The sequence below is a fragment of the Podarcis tiliguerta genome (assembly GCF_965153285.1).
Source record: "Podarcis tiliguerta genome assembly, chromosome: 9".
Taxonomy (NCBI): Eukaryota; Metazoa; Chordata; class Lepidosauria; order Squamata; family Lacertidae; genus Podarcis; species Podarcis tiliguerta.
Genome location: NC_139542.1, coordinates 13860264 through 13876849, shown reverse-complemented (window position 1 = coordinate 13876849; position 16586 = coordinate 13860264). Strand labels below are relative to the sequence as shown.

The 16586-nt window shown below is 42.9% G+C and overlaps 1 protein-coding gene across 3 annotated transcripts in view; it reads right to left on the bottom strand.

The window, feature by feature from the left end:
• Window positions 1-2151: 2151 nt before the first annotated feature.
• The window catches only part of CDS1 (CDP-diacylglycerol synthase 1), a 29871-nt gene continuing 15436 nt past the window's right edge, over window positions 2152-16586 (bottom strand). For 2 of the 3 annotated variants that reach the window (XM_083398526.1, XM_083398527.1), the window contains exons 8-13: window positions 16349-16436; window positions 15483-15551; window positions 13528-13680; window positions 12700-12819; window positions 11937-12040; window positions 2152-5596 (exon numbers count right to left, since the gene is read on the bottom strand). In XM_083398526.1, the coding sequence (XP_083254652.1) occupies window positions 5467-5596; window positions 11937-12040; window positions 12700-12819; window positions 13528-13680; window positions 15483-15551; window positions 16349-16436 (664 nt within the window). In that variant the 3' untranslated portion in view covers window positions 2152-5466. Of the gene's footprint in view, window positions 6279-11738; window positions 12041-12699; window positions 12820-13527; window positions 13681-15482; window positions 15552-16348; window positions 16437-16586 lie in introns of all 3 variants that reach the window. The other variant, XR_014501835.1, reaches the window with a different exon arrangement.

Below are 16586 nucleotides of genomic sequence, written 5' to 3'. Positions count from 1 at the left end.
GGCTATACAACCTAATCCCAAAAGTTTAATGTTGAATGGAATTGTTTTAAAACTCTAATTGTTTTTAAGTTTTTTAGTTCTGCTCACACGTGTAAACAGAGAGGGTAAATTGTAAAAATAATATAGCCAATCCTGACCTCAAATCCATCCAACAGAGGCAACATTTCTGTTGTCCTGAAGAAGAATCTTGGCTCTGATAGCAGAGCATGTATACAGGGTTTACACTGATGCAGACTGACTGAGTTGACAGACCCCGATGCCCAGGGAAATTGTAGCTCAGCAACACAGTCATCAGGAAAATTCTATGTCAGTTCAGGAAACTACACATAGACTTACTTGTGTCTGATGTCAACCACCAACTCAGGTGGTGGTATACCAGGTTTTCATAGTTCGTGGGTTGCACGGACTGGATTTGACATGGCCTCTGGGCTTGCTATAAGCTTTCCCCCCCATTCTTTTGCTTCCTTGAGTGTTCAAGACAGTGTATCATGAGAGGGCAACCATCATGTTTATGGCTCTTTTCTGGCCAAGGAGGCATGGTTTTCCAAAATGGTTTCAGGATCTTCAGACTCAGGGCCCTCACTCTCATTCTGGTTCTGACTGGCCAGGGATGTTGAACAGAGATGTCTGCTAAGTCGTACCAACACTCCAGGCATCACAGTAAACTTCCATGCAACAGATCTAGCAATTGACTTGGGATGCTGCACTCTCAAAAATACATCTCTTCAAGACATGTGCCAGACAGCAACTTGAACCAATCCAAGTTCTTTGATGAAGCATTAAAAGCTGGACTTACATGTATGCTTAGAGACTGCCTTTGGCAAGCGTGTCCTTCAGCAGGTGCTTCCAGATTATGAGTGTGCCAGTTCCCACCTTGGGAAAAGTAGGAATAACTTCAGAACATCCCACTTGGTGGTATCCCACTCAAGATACCACTGGTACGCAGCACCAAACTGCCACAAAATAATGTCGGTTAAGAATTAGGGATTTGGTCCACCCTCCTGAAGGTGTTGTCCTTTACCGACGACAGAACTAGATGATGAAGTGTGGGCAAGCAGCAACAATGGCAACAATTTGCCAAGTGGTCATTTTAAGCCCACTTATTCTATCTTCATACTGTTACAAAAGCCCGGCGCCTGTCCCTCTTTCTTGCCAAGCTTTGGCAAGAGCGTATGGGATCTCAGGCGCCCACACAAGGTCTGTGTCCCTTTAAATAATAGAAGACACGGTGGAGGCTGCCGTGCTTTAAGAAATCAGGTATGTTTGCCTATTTACACCTTTCAGCGGCATGGAGGGGGTCCATTTCTTAAGCAGGGTCCACAGCAGTGCAGGCAGTCTTTCCTTCACCCTTGCCAAGATGGATCTCAGTCTTCTTCCCAGAAGCCCCTTGCCCTACCCCAGCAGTTACCCTGGCAACCTTCCCAATCTCTAGTCTCCGGTCACACCTGGGACAAGGAGTTGTTGATGACCCTCAATGGCTCTCTGTTTACAGGTAGGTAGCCATGTTGGTCTGCCGTAGTTGAAACAAAATAAAAAAAATCCTTCCAGTAGCACCTTAGACACCAACTAAGTTAGTTATTGGTATGAGTTTTCATGTGCATGCACACTTCTTCAGATACACTGGTTGAGCTCTGCTCCTGCCCCCAGCCAGACTGGTTTGCGTAAGGCAGCCCAGGGATCCCTGGGCTAGCAAGGCTGTTCCCAAGCCTTGCTATATTTTCCTTTCACATCACAAACAACCCCAAATCCTAGCATTTATTAATTTCTAGGGTTTACCCCAAATATCTAACAATATTGACCACTTAAAAGCAAACCTTGGTATTTCCTTAACAGCACAGTAGCACAATGACTTCCAGCTACCTTTATTTTACCATATTGAAGTCTGTTTAGCATTAGATGAGTACAGAAGCTTTTTTAAAATTGATGTATGGATGAATCTAGCTGCTTTTTCCTTTTTGAAACATCTATGTATTCCTGTTAAGAGCAATAAAAGCTAGTAATCTGTTTACTACTTAGAGCTTTTTTCTTTTTGGGGAATTAAACTGATGTTCTTATAGAAAGAACATGAGGAACTGAGGAAACACATAGTGAAACTCATCTGCAAACTTCAAACATCTGCAAAAAGAAGAAGTCATGAGCAAAGACAGGATATCAAGGTTTTGATCAGGGCTTTATTTTCCCCATCCCAGCTCTACAAAATGGTCAACTAAAACATTTTGAATACACATTTACAGTATTGAATGCTCAACATTTACAGTATATACACACAATTTTCTAAAGTTTTGCTAAACAAGGCAGAGTGTCTCACCCAAGAGAAGTGCAAATGAAAAAGTATAGGGGAGGGGGGATGTTTCCTTTTGATCACTCAGTTTGCTTGAACTAATAAAATACAGATCGTTGAAGAAAATGTTCCGGCATGTAATTAAAAAAAAACCCTTAAAAGCTAAAGCAGCAAGACATCTTCACCTTCCCTGAAAAGATTATGCTCATTAAGAATTTACTGTCCCAGGTACAGTTCAGCAAGCTTTAACCTTTAGTTATTTTAAGTTTACATGACAACAACCAGACTTGGCACTGCTGCAGATATCCCGTGATGGCCATGGGTGTGGGTTTTTGCATCCTTGAGTATGTCTGGTCATTTCTGCTAATATACTTAGGCTGTTCCTGAAAAGCACACTGGGAGAACCTTTTCAACTGTGTCCTAAACAAAAACAATCAGATTCTAAAGTGATAAGAGCGCATCCAAAGTGACCAGGAGGCATTTCACTTTTTAATGAGCAGCGAACATTCTACATGTTTCTTAACAGTGCAAACAGAGCTGGCAGATCCAGCTCTTCTCCCGCATTCAATGGCTTAAATACAGTCTTATTTCAATACAAATGCTATAAAAAGTACACCAAAGTAACCCAAAAGTTACACCTTTACATTAAAGTTAAGTATTACATTTTTATATGAGTCACCTTCAGGATGAAATAAGTAATTAGGCAGAAAATTTCCTAAGAAAAAATATATTTAAGTCTCAAATTTCAAAGGCCTACAAGTGACTACTGACTTCAGTGCAAATTTTCCTAGTGATGCTTCTTAACTTGAAAGTCTAGGCTATTTAAGCTTCATTTTGTTCTCTTTTTAGAGCTTAACCATCACCCCCATGGGGTCATTTTTGTGATTAGTTTGAAAGCTGAGATCTCTAAAAGTAGTTATTGATCCACAAATAAATTCTGGATGGGGAAAAATTCTGGATGGTTGAAAGTAATTATATTTTCAAATAAACATTACCCACATGCGTTCAGTGAATGCTGTGCACCCCAATGTCTGAAACGATACCTATAGACAGAGCTGTACACATGTAGGCACTCCATATGATCAGGAGTCCAGATATCATGCCAAATCTATGAGCAACAGCTTGTTAGGAGGAAGGTAGTTGCCAAACTTTCTTTGCAAGGTACTTCAGAGTACTCAATTCCATTAAGATCTCAAGATATGACAAACACAGAAGTCACTGCATTGTTTTGTTTCTTTTAAAGAAATGTCTAATCCAGCTTCAAGGCACCTCTTCTGATGTTATCTCGACATCATGGGTGCTAGTGCATAGTGTGTCTGCCCCAGAGTAAGAGGTAGGAACCTACAATACGGCTCCTTCTCACACTAGTTATTGCTCCAGTTCCCAGTGGGGCAACTTTTTCCACAGTACCAGCATTCCCTATGCTATTTTCAATTTACATTATCACAGGAGAGGCATCGAAAGGACAAACACCATAGCTACTCCTGCACCACCAAGGTAATTTTAGAAGAAGCCTGTAAATATTTAGGTATTACTGGTGATGTTGTTTCATTGATTTTGATAGAATCAAAGGTTTCCAGCTTGTTCAGTCACCCTGTCATAATGATTTGATATATACCATCCTAAACCAAAACACACAATGAACTCAAGTAGTACAATGATGTAAACGGATTTCATTTTTCTAGAAGTTAATAACACGTGTTGAGTTTCACTACACAGTTTAGTCAAGCAGCACCAAGCAGGGCAAGAAATATGGAACCTTGAAAGCTCACAGCAGAAGAAAACTCACTCACACCAAGTTCATAGGGTAGAATCCTCCAGAAGGTTCTGTTGCACAAGCCTCACTGAAATGAATGGAAATAGATGTGCTGTTGTGCAAATATCCTTTGTTTCAGTGAGACTTCTGTAGAAAGAAACTTCCATGAGGATTACACTCCTAATGCCTTAAATCCTATTTAATCACTCCTCACCATACCATGTTTTTGGCATTCGTGTGCTTTAGGTTTATTACTTTCATTTGCTTTAAAAATATTTTTTATTATCACATGATAAAAAGAAACCACACAGAAGCGTTTAAAAAGCAACTCATGCCTTGAATATTAGAAATGTCACATTTCATGCAGACTTCGGTAAGGAATCTCAAAAGTGCAAATCATATTGAGCACATCTATCAACAGAAGTGCTGGTCCTCCCCACAGGGTAAGAAGAAGTAATCTCCAACTCTCTTACTGACTAAACGCCCTTGAGACTCCATTAGCGGTGGAAGCACTAGATTCATCTCACAGCATAGAACTCCAACTAACATTGTTACGAAAGTGATCTAAATATTGCTGAGTTAGCACTTGTATTGCACTTACCATAAAGGAAGGGGGAGTTTCTATTTAACACGTCCAAACATTGGAGGCACAAATGAGCACATTCCAGAGACTCATCAGTCATTTCAACCCCAAAGCCCTGGACAGAGTTTGCTGGTAGAGAAGAGGCCTGCAACTCAAGTAGGCGTTTTGTGCTTTAAACTGGTCTTTAGGATGCTATGAGGAAGAGCCCCACCCTCCCAAAGAACATTTCCCTTTTACAAGAAGCCATTCCTTTATTTTTATTTTTCACCTGCCACTTAGGCTTTTTAACTAAAAGCAAAACCAGCCTCAGGCATCCATTTACAGGCACGCTTTTCCTGTAAGGGTTTCACCATTACAGGCCCCTTTCCTATTTTGGGGAAGGATTGGAACAGGATGAAACAGATGCCATTTGGTCAAAGTTTAGTGATACTGTCAGCTAAAATGCAGCACGGCAAAGTGTCATTAATTGAGCTGGAGTCATTAATATCATTGCACTAAAATGTATTTTGATGAACTGCATACTCCCAATCATTCGTTGCATTCTTGTTCCAGAAGGAGTGTGCCCACCGTTGTTTAAAAATAGTTATTTTTTAAAAACTGTAGCTGGGAACCAAGGGAGAAGGCTCGTCTCACCAACCCAAGGAACTAAACTAGACAGCAAAAACATGCAGTTAGAAGGAACTTAAATCTTGCATGGCCTCCTAGATATTCACAGTAATCTTAGTAAACAAACATTCATATCTTCAGACACACAGTCTGACTTCGGTCCAACACGTCATGCTCATCATATAAGCAAAACCTGCATTTCCAGCTGCACTTCTCTTTGTAGTCCACAGTTTGGTCTGCCTATCCTCTCAGCGATGGCTGAAGAATCCCCTTTTCAATGAGATGCGTCTTCAGAGTTTTGTAGACATTTAATTGCTGCTCCGGCTGAAGCACCAACAGCTGTTGCAGGAGCTTGCTGGGATTGGGGCCTCTGGCAATTAAATGGAAGGAGACAAAGTTTCAACCTGCAATACCACCAGTGATCAAATGTTTGCTTATAAAGAGCTCATCCAAATGAATGGGGACAGTACAGCATCAAAAGAATGCCAACCAGAACACATGCAAACACCTTAATGAGGTCACAGAAATTCAACATGAATAACCAGATCTACTGAGAGACACATTTCCTCAATATGAACATCCACCCAAGCACTCATTACTATAGGAAGGGAAATTTAAGAATGTCAGAACAAAACTAGGTGTATAACCTACCAGTCACAAAAACTGGTTCTGCAGTACACCAGAATAAGTATTTAATGGTTTTTGTATTGCTATTTGTTTAAAAACCAATAAAAATTGTTGTTGTTTTTAAGAAAATGGTTTTGCATGTGAGGAAATATGAAATGCTGCTCCCTGCACCACTACAGAACTGGGGCCCTATTATTTCCCCTTGCATAAGCCCATTAATGCACCTATACATTTGCATCTGAGTCTCCAGCAACTCAGAACAGTAATGTCAGATAACAAGGAAGTTACCAATCGCCACTGGCACTTTCTGAGAAGTTTTACACAAAGAACAATGTAGAGTACTGGGACAAGCAACCAGCAACTCTGTCCTAACATGCATCTAATGTAAGCTTCTATTAAGTTAAAGCAACCATTCACATTACTACCTACTGTCAGGGAAGAGTTAGAAGTTTTCAGTTTATCAGAGGGAGAAAGCATTCCCCAAGGGGGGAGGGAGAGCGGTGAATCTAATAGAAGGGAGCGGGAGGAACAACAGGGAGGGACCGGCTGTTCACAGGAAAGGCAAGGGTTAAGTTCTAGCTCAGATTCGGAGGAGAGGAGATACAGGCCGGCTCTAGCCAGGAGGTTAGAAAAAAGAGCGGGAAAACGAAGGGAGAGGCGCCTTCGCCATTTTGAGGGTGGCTGGTCATGGAGAAGCAGAGCTCAGAAGGTATCTGAAAGAAGTGACTCTGAGGAAGAATAGTTAAAGTTAAGAACCGTTTATAAGATTGTTTTGTTAATACACAATAAAGAGTTTTATAAAGAACAAGAAGCATTTGTGTGGTGATCTGAAGAGGACAACGACCAGTCCTGACAGAATACCTTCTGCTCTGCGCCTCTTCACTATACGTAAAGAAGGAGAAGCCAAAATGGAGGGAGCTGTGGCGCCAGTTGGGCAAGGAGAAACCCCAGCGCTCCAGCTAACATTACAGGACTTATGGCAACAGAACTTACAGTTGAAAAGTCAAGTTGAAGCACTATCGGCAGCATTGGGAGAACATAGAACCATGCTGCAAGCGACGTGTGGAGATAGAGTGAGTAAAACATTTACTGTACGTCCGCGTAGCTTCAAGGGAGAAAGCTCTGAATACATGGCTTTCAAGACAGAAATTTCTTACATAATTGAGATAAAGGATAAAGAATTTCAATCTGAGCAAGAGAAGGTTGCTTATGTGATTAATTTCTTGGAAGGGAGGGCTAAGGACTGTGTTATACCCCTAATATCTCGAAGGGATGCTGCCCTAGGAAATCTACAAATGTTTCTGCAGTATCTTGACACGATTTTCTTAGACCCTGCGCATGAAGTAATCACAGCAAGGCAGCTGTTGAGGATGAGACAAGGAAAAGACACTGTGGGAGTTTATTGGCCCAACTTTAGTTTGCTGGTGCAGAAATTAAAATGGGATCTGAATTCCCCAACAGTTGCAGCCCTTTTTAGGGAAGGACTGAATAATGAGATTTTAGACCAATTGGCCCAAATGCCAGAACCTAGTTCCTTGGATTCTCTGGTCCGAACGTGCCTGCAATTGAGCCTACGCATAGAACGGAGGGCTAGTGAAAGGAAGGAACAATGGCGACCACGGTGGCGGGAAAACAATATTATTGAAAGTACAGAGAGCAGAGCGGGCAACATGCCAGGACGAGAGCGGCCAGAGCCCATGGAATTAGGAGCAGCCAGACCCCTTCCAGTTACTACCTCTTCCATGGTAAGAGGAAATGCAGGGAGAGGAAGAGACATGAGGCGTTGCTTCGTCTGTGGAAAACCAGGGCATCTAGCACGACAATGTCGCAATCGTAAAGGATGGGAGTCTCTATCTGGAGCAGACATGGGAGAAGACAATTGCCCAAAGGAACTGCATCAGGGAAACGAATGTCCCCGGCTGGAAATGGGAGCTTGCAGCCGGGTGGAGAAGCAATAGAAGGCTCTCACGCAGAACCACCTATCCCAGGACTAACGGTGAAGGTGCAACTACAACTACCCAATGGACACAGGGTCCAGGTAGAGGCGCTGTTAGACTCAGGAGCGTCAGCAGATTTCATAGACCAGAAATTGGTACAGGAACACAAAATCGCTTTGTTACCTTTGAATTTCCCACTGCGAGTGAAAACAATCGACGGCAGACCGCTACTGTCAGGAGAAGTGACTTATGAGACTCCACCAATGAAAATGGATATGGGTCATCACTCAGAGACCAGGGCATTTCATGTGACCAAACTAGCTGGACACCCGATGGTGCTGGGCATGAGTTGGCTCAATCGTCACAATCCGGTGATTGCCTGGCATCAAAGGTCTTTGGTTTTTGGTTCGATCTATTGTATGACACGTTGTTTGGGGCAAAAGGGAAAAACCTCAGTGGAAGTAATGGGAACAGAGGTAGAAGGGAAGTTGATGGGGAATGAAAGTGAGATTCCGTCACAATATATTGCTTATCGGGATGTTTTTTGTGAAAAAGAAGCGGATAAACTTCCACCACATAGGCCCTATGATTGCAAGATAGATCTAGTCCCTGGGGCACAGTTGCCACCAAGCAAGATATATGCCATGTCGGAAGTAGAATCTGCAGCATTGAGGGAGTTCCTGCAAAAGAATTTGCAGAGAGGTTTTATTAGAGTCCACAGCCTCGGGGGGTGCTCCCGTCTTTTTTGTCAAAAAGAAAGGGGAGGAAGGGGCACCGAGATTAGTATGTGACTTCAGAATCCTTAACAGCCAAATGAAGCCTCGCGTGTGCCCACTGCCACGTATAGATGACCTCTTAGAGAGAGTAAGGTCAGCCAAAGTCTTTACCAAGCTTGATCTACAAGGAGCATATAATCTGATAAGGGTCAGAGAAGGGGATGAGTGGAAAACCAGTTTTTGTACTAAGTATGGTGCATTTGAATTCTTGGTAATGACTTTTGGCTTGCAAAATGGCTCAGGGGTATTTCAAACCTTCATCAACCACGTCTTAGCAGGTATACTGGATCAGTTCTGTGTCTCTTATTTAGATGACCTCTTAATATATAGTGAAAGCATGGAGGAACACGTAAAACATGTCACGCAGGTGTTAGAGAGATTGAGGACCAACAGGTTATATGTGAAGTTAGAGAAGTGTAAGTTCCATACACAAAAGGTGGAGTTCCTGGGATATTGCATTTCTCACAAAGGGGTACACATGGACCCCAGTAAAGTTCAGGCAGTGGTGGAATGGGAGGCACCTAAGACTAAGAAAGATCTACAGAGGTTTTTAGGATTTGCTAATTTCTATCGTAAATTCATAGGTAATTACTCCAAAATCACAACGCCACTGACTGATTGTCTAAGAGGCAAGGGGCCATTCAGATGGTCTGAGGAAGCACAGAAGGCCTTTGATAAATTAAAGGCGGTGTTTGCTTCAGAAAAATATCTTATGCACCTAGATCCAAGTAAACGTATGAAGGTAGAAACTGACGCCTCTGATAGGGCTATTGGGGCCATTCTGCTGCAACAGGACAAGGAAGGGGACTGGAGACCCTGTGCCTTCTACTCTAGAAAATTAAATCAATCAGAACAAAACTACACCATATTTGATAAGGAACTTTTAGCTGTGCATGCTGCCTTTAAAGTGTGGAGACATTTTTTGGAAGGGGCGTCACATCAGGTGGTGGTACAAACAGATCATAAGAATTTAGAGTATTGGAGAACTGCTAGACAGCTAAACCAAAGGCAAATTAGGTGGGCGGAGTTTTTTGCTGGGTTTAATTTTAGGATTGAGTATATACCTGGGCATCAAAACGTTCGTGCAGATGCGCTGTCGCGCAAACCTGAGTATATGGAAGGGGAAGCACCTCCCAAGTTGCGAGAAATGCTGAGATCGGATCAGTGGGGGTGTGCAGCCGTAGTAGTGGACGGCAGGGAATTCCAGCGATTGACAGTAACAGATGAGTTTGCACAAAAGAAAATGGAGGAACTGAGAAAAGGTAGAGGGGAAGAGGAAGGTTTCAAAGAAAAAGATGGATTGTTGTACAGGAGAGGGGTGCTGTATGTACCTGCAGGTGAATTAAGAGGTAAAGTGTTGAGGCAACATCATGATAACCCGACTGCAGGACATTTTGGTAGAGAAAAGACCCTGTATCAGATCACACGACAGTTCTGGTGGCCAAAGTTAAGGGAGGAAGTAACACAATATGTAAGAGGTTGTGAAGTATGTCAATGAGCCAAGGCACCCAGAGCAGCTCCCGCAGGGTTGTTGCAACCTATGCCCACGCCGGGAAGGCCTTGGGATGTGGTGTCTATGGATTTTATAACGGATCTACCGCCATCCCATAGGCAAACAGTGATCTTTGTGGTGGTTGACATGCTAACCAAGATGGCACATTTCATACCATGTACCAAAATTCCGACCGCACAGGAAACTGCAAAGATGTTTTTAGATAATATTTTTAGGTTGCATGGTTTGCCATCACAAATCATTTCAGATAGAGGGGCCCAATTTACATCACAATTTTGGAAGAGGTTAATGCAGTTACTAGATGTGGAGCTAAGCCTCACGTCGGCGAGACACCCGCAAACCAATGGGGAAGCTGAAAGAACGAATGCAACACTACAACAATATCTGAGGTGTTATGCTGGTTATCAGCAGAGCGGGTGGTTAGAGAAGTTGAGTCTAGCAGAGTTTGCGTATAATAATGCAATGCATGTGTCTACGGGCAGAGCCCCATTTGTGGCAAACTATGGCTTGCACCCAAGGGCATTCCCAGGTCAAGAGGAGCAGTTAGCAGTACCAGCAGCAGAACAAATGATAGAGGAGTTGAGGTGCATTCATGAGATATTGAAAGAGGATTTGGAAGAAGCTAAAGAGGCTTATAAGAGAGCTGCAGACAGGCACCGGCGAGTTGGGGAAGAAATCCAAGTAGGGAGCTGGGTATGGCTGTCTACCAAGGGACTACCAATACGAGGGAGGTGTAAAAAGCTAGAACCAAGGAGATTGGGACCTTTCCAAGTAAAGGCTCAAATTAACCCAGTCACTTTCAAGCTTCATTTACCTGAAAATATGAGAATACACCCTGTATTTCATAGATCTTTATTGTCAGTGTTTGTACCAGCGCATAAGTATCAAATTTCAAGGGAACCACCTCCTTTCCCCACCATGATGGGGGAAGAGGAGGCTGAAGTGGAAGAGATATTAGACTCGAGAATAAGTAGGAGGAAATTACAGTATTTGGTTGCATGGAAAGGGTTAGATGAGTCTGAGAACTCATGGGAACCAGCAGAAAAAATTAACGTTCCAGAATTGCAGAGAGAATTTCATAGAAAATATCCCCACAAGCCAAAACCCCATAACTGGCATCTTCAAGAAATTTTTGAAAAGACAGATAGCGAGGAAGAAGAGTTCATAGGGTTCGGTCCTCCAGAAACAGAGGAGAGCGAGAAGGAGGAAGGGGGGCTTAGGGGAGGGGGTGATGTCAGGGAAGAGTTAGAAGTTTTCAGTTTATCAGAGGGAGAAAGCATTCCCCAAGGGGGGAGGGAGAGCGGTGAATCTAATAGAAGGGAGCGGGAGGAACAACAGGGAGGGACCGGCTGTTCACAGGAAAGGCAAGGGTTAAGTTCTAGCTCAGATTCGGAGGAGAGGAGATACAGGCCGGCTCTAGCCAGGAGGTTAGAAAAAAGAGCGGGAAAACGAAGGGAGAGGCGCCTTCGCCATTTTGAGGGTGGCTGGTCATGGAGAAGCAGAGCTCAGAAGGTATCTGAAATAAGTGACTCTGAGGAAGAATAGTTAAAGTTAAGAACCGTTTATAAGATTGTTTTGTTAATACACAATAAAGAGTTTTATAAAGAACAAGAAGCATTTGTGTGGTGATCTGAAGAGGACAACGACCAGTCCTGACACCTACATCCATGAGTTCCATTTGAAGCCATTACCTAAGCCCCAAGACAATGAATTCTCTTCTGTTATGAGCCAGTTTAAATGACTGAGCACTTTTCAAAGTAGCACCACATGGAGCAGGTTACAGTAGTATCTGAAACGAAGACTCATGTAACGACTTCATGTCAATTCTCTACAATGAATTATTAATAGAGAACATACCTTATGAAACTGGTGATATAGACGTGAACAAATGTAGACATCAGATACTGACAGTCACAACGATCCATTATTCCGCCATGGCCAGGAATGGTGTCAGCAAAATCCTTTAGAAAAAAGGAAACTCAATTTATTGTTTGAAGATAGCTGTCCTAATTAATACTAATTATATGTTTAATGTAACACTTTTAAACTGCTTTTTAATCAATTTATAAATTATATTTTGGGACGCGGGTGGCGCTGTGGGTAAAAGCCTCAGCGCCTAGGGCTTGCCGATCGAAATGTCGGCGGTTCGAATCCCCGCGGCGGGGTGCGCTCCCGTTGTTCGGTTCCAGCGCCTGCCAACCTAGCAGTTCGAAAGCACTCTCGGGTGCAAGTAGATAAATAGGGACCGCTTACTAGCGGGAAGGTAAACGGCGTTTCCGTGTGCGGCTCTGGCTCACCAGAGCAGCGATGTCACGCTGGCCACGTGACCCGGAAGTGTCTCCGGACAGCGCTGGCCCCCGGCCTCTTTGAGTGAGATGGGCGCACAACCCTAGAGTCTGTCAAGACTGGCCCGTACGGGCAGGGGTACCTTTACCTTTACCTATCAATTATATTTAAGTTACAGATGCAATATTGAGTCAATTAATCCATAACATTTTTTCAATTTAAAAAGGTACCCCTAGGTAACTGGGGCAGCAGATTTCTATTTCTACATGTACTTACAAAAGCGGCACAGAAGTCTCGGTACAGGGAAGATTCATACGTCCAGATTCATACACACCTTGATTTTGAAAGCCCTTTTGAATCCACTTGCAAAGAAGCCTCCGAATGGTCCAATTAAGGATGCAAATGTTGACAAAGCAATGCTGTGCATCTGGAACGGGCACAAATTCACTGTTTCCTACAAGAAATTATGGTCATTAATTTTCCTTATAAGAAACTTAAGTTTTCCCCATATCCAGAGGCCCCCCTTAAGGACAACCTGGAGCATAAAATGCTTAAAAGGATGGGCACCTTACTCAAAAAACCAGACCAGCTTTACCTCTTCCTCATCAGTCAGAGAAGAGTATCCAGCCTTCTCAGACCAACCCGGTCTTTGGCGTGAGGTCGGAATTCGAGCAAAGTTCCAGAGAGGTCTGTACACTTTAATTAAAGCCTCCCTCTCATTTTCTTCTTTTCTTAAAATTAATTTCTCCCTGTCCCTCTTCCCTAGTTATGGACCAGCAAGGGACATCAGAAAAAGGTTGTTGGGGAAACAGCCTTAGGTCTAGATACATGGGGGAGCTTTCCCTGGCTGCCATCTTCTGCAGAGAGGCACAAAGTGGGTATAGAGCAAACCACATGGTGCCATTTCCTTCTGGAAGACAATGAATGATTAGAAGAAGGCAGGTGGATTGGCCTGGCCTGCCTAGTTCTACACAGCAGCAGCACAAAGCAGGAGTCACTTCAGGCAGCCCAAGGAGATTTGTTCCCTCCTCCTCACGCAGGAGGAAGAGAAAATTAAAAGTTGCTATTTTACTTCCTCCAAAGGAAGAAGGGAGAGAGAATTGGGCTTTTAAAAAAGCATTTCATTCAGAATGCCAACTTTGAAAGATTTTGCTTTACTTACCCTTCCCAGCACAACTTGAAGCAAAGGTGGTATGGAGTACTTTTGTAACTGGAATAGTTCTGACGGTTCACACTCTGTGACAAATCTGTTGGTTTCACTGTTGTATTCCACGGGGCATACAAAATACTGATATTGAGCCAGAAGGGTGGCAACCTGAAAAGCACAGTAGGCGTCCATAAGATCTTTGTGACAAGTTGAGGGCATCTTGGACTTCTTCAGTACAAGGAAAAGGAGCGCTGGTCTTACCTGTGATGGGCTCATTGTAGGAGGATAGCCTTCTTCTGGGTTGCTTCGCCCATTCAATCCAAAAGGCAAGGTTTAGGTCCCAGCCTTTCTCAACCTGTGGGTCCCCAAATGTTGTTGAACTACAACTCCCATCACCCCTAGCTAGCAAGGCCAGAGCTCAGGGATGATGGGAGTTGTAGTCCAACAAATCTGGGGACCCACAGGTTGAGAACTGCTGGTTTAGGCAAATCAAGCTTTTGCTATTCTCTGCATGGGAGAGAGGCCCCCCCCCCCTCCCACTTTGGACAGCTTCACAAGTGAGAGGAAGAACTAGTAAGACACAGAAAAGAAAACCAAAGGAAAGGAGTTCTACCCAAGCTCATCTCGTCTGAAAAAGAAAGGGAAGGGAGCTTCCTCCCAAGCAGAGCAGAGCAACAGCCTGATATGAACAAGTCCTACCTTCTGGAATGAATGGGAAGAACAATCCCAGAGAAGGATTGAATCCACCAAGAAAAAATGGTTCACCCCTCCCATTGTGCCCTAAGGCACTTTTGAAATGTTTTCTGCAGAAATGAGGCTACTGTTGGAATGGTTGTTCCCATGCCACTCCAGGTGATGTGTAGATCTCCATTCTTCTCCTGAGGCCCTACCCACCATCTGATGTCAGACAGCTGGTGACTGAATACAGGGTTTTCTCGCCTGTGGCATCCTTTATGTGGAATGACCTCCTCAGAAAAGTTTATCTGATGCCAAATATGATGTCTTTTCAGTGCCAGGTAAATGATTATCTTAAAAGTGCATTCTGCCCTAGTCAAGACAAAGGATAAGAAAGTCCTGTCTGCTGTTAGGACAGAAGGCAAATCCAGCAGCAGTCGCTCTTTCAAGGTTTCACATCCAGATGGGTGTTGCTCCAATTTATGCAACCAGGCAAAATCACCCCCTTTCCCAAGGCTGTCCCTTCTTCCGAGGAGGAGCAAAAGAATTTTACTCCACACCAAACCAGTTTCCCCATCCCCATCAGCAGCAGGAACAGCTACTCAACTGGGGAGAAGACTCTGGGGGACAGGTGTTCTCTCCAGCATCACACTCTGTTGCTACTGTCTTTAAAACATGAGAGTGTGGCGCTTCGTAATACTTGTAGAAACCAATTAGAATCCTGGTATTGAAGATCTGTCGCTGCAAAGGCGGCACCGGCAGCCTGTAAATCACGTTTTAATAGGGTGAATAATTTTGAGGACCATTATGGCCGATAAGCAAAGTACCCTGTGTTGTAAAATGCATACAATTTAGCAATGTTTTGTATATAGATGCTTTTTTGTGAAATGCTGGACTTCGCTGACTTATGAGTTACTGCTCTGTGATTTTAAACATACTGTCCTCATATACCACCCAACGATTCTTATACTGAAGGGTGGTCTATACAGGGACCAAATGAAGATATGTCCACCCAGGTGGCTAGGGAAGGTGGTATAGTCACATGCCATGCTGTCACTCAACCAGCTCTCTTCTGCTGCAGCAAAGAAAGCTGTCTGCAATTGTGATTACAATCACAAGTCAGCCTGCCATCCACAACTTCTAGACACAAAGTGGTATTCCAAGCCTTAACTTGTCAAGAGCCCAACGCTTGAAAGCTTCAACAGACGGGCCACATTTCAGAGCATTTAACACCAGCTTCAAATCAAATGCAATGAACAACACCACATTAATGTGAGAAGGGCACATCCACTTACAAGGAATCCAAACACAACTGTGCTAAAGAAACCGCCAATGAAGCCTTCCCAGGTCTTTTTGGGAGACAGCTAATCAGAGAGAGAAATGAAGAAGTTACAACAATTTTTGCATTTCTGTCCAAGCAAAAAACACACACATATAAGCAGAACTTAAATGCTGTTTAGATCTAGTATAATCAGTTGATGTTCCAGTGCTGTACTACTTCTAGAGTAGTATGCGTAGATATGTGTATATTATAACAGGTAAGAATGCTCACCCTTTAAAAAGTACACCTCCATTTTCAATTATTTTTCAAATAAGGTAGTGGGATTGTGTCTGAGGGCAGCAGTGACTTTAAAGACACATTCAAATAGGAGCCTGTAAATTACTAATGCAGATTAAATGTGTCTTTGACAAAATGACTGCTAATGCTACTGGGGACTAGGATCATGTTTTCTCAGAAATCAAAATCTGAGGTTAAGAGTGCCAGAAATACAACTAATGCACTCTGATCACCAACAGAAGCCAACACTGTAGACCCATCCATAGTCCTAAGAGGTCCTCTGACAAGTTAACGAAACATTCAAGTATAGAAAATAGCAAAGAATATAACAAAGAAAGAAGTCTGTATGTGTACATAAGAAGAATGGGAAGAATCTGAGAGTACAACTAGCAAGCAATATTGTAAAATTGGTCAAAATTATAGTTAGCCTAGTTGCTGGGCAGAACAATCCCTTCCAAAATAGCCATAATGTGTTGATGATATGCACAATCAGGATATGCCACATTCTGCAGTAAATAGTAAATTTACTGCAGTAAATAGAAGCCAAACATGAGCCAAACCTATAAAAAGTTATTTGATTATTTACTGAACCAAATTTTGTACCTTAATTAACGGAGTTCTCCCAAAGAAGAATCCAAAGATATAAGCAGCAATATCATTGCAAACAACACTTGAGATAGGAACAAGAAACCTGAGCAGTAAAAAGAAAAAAAGTTTTATAGTTTAGAGTCAACCCAGAGGTATTATTATGAAGAACAGTAACTTTGAAAAAAAATCCTGGTCAACTTGCAAGGGCAAATTCATAGGACAGCAACAGTATACTTTTTAAATAAAATAAAAT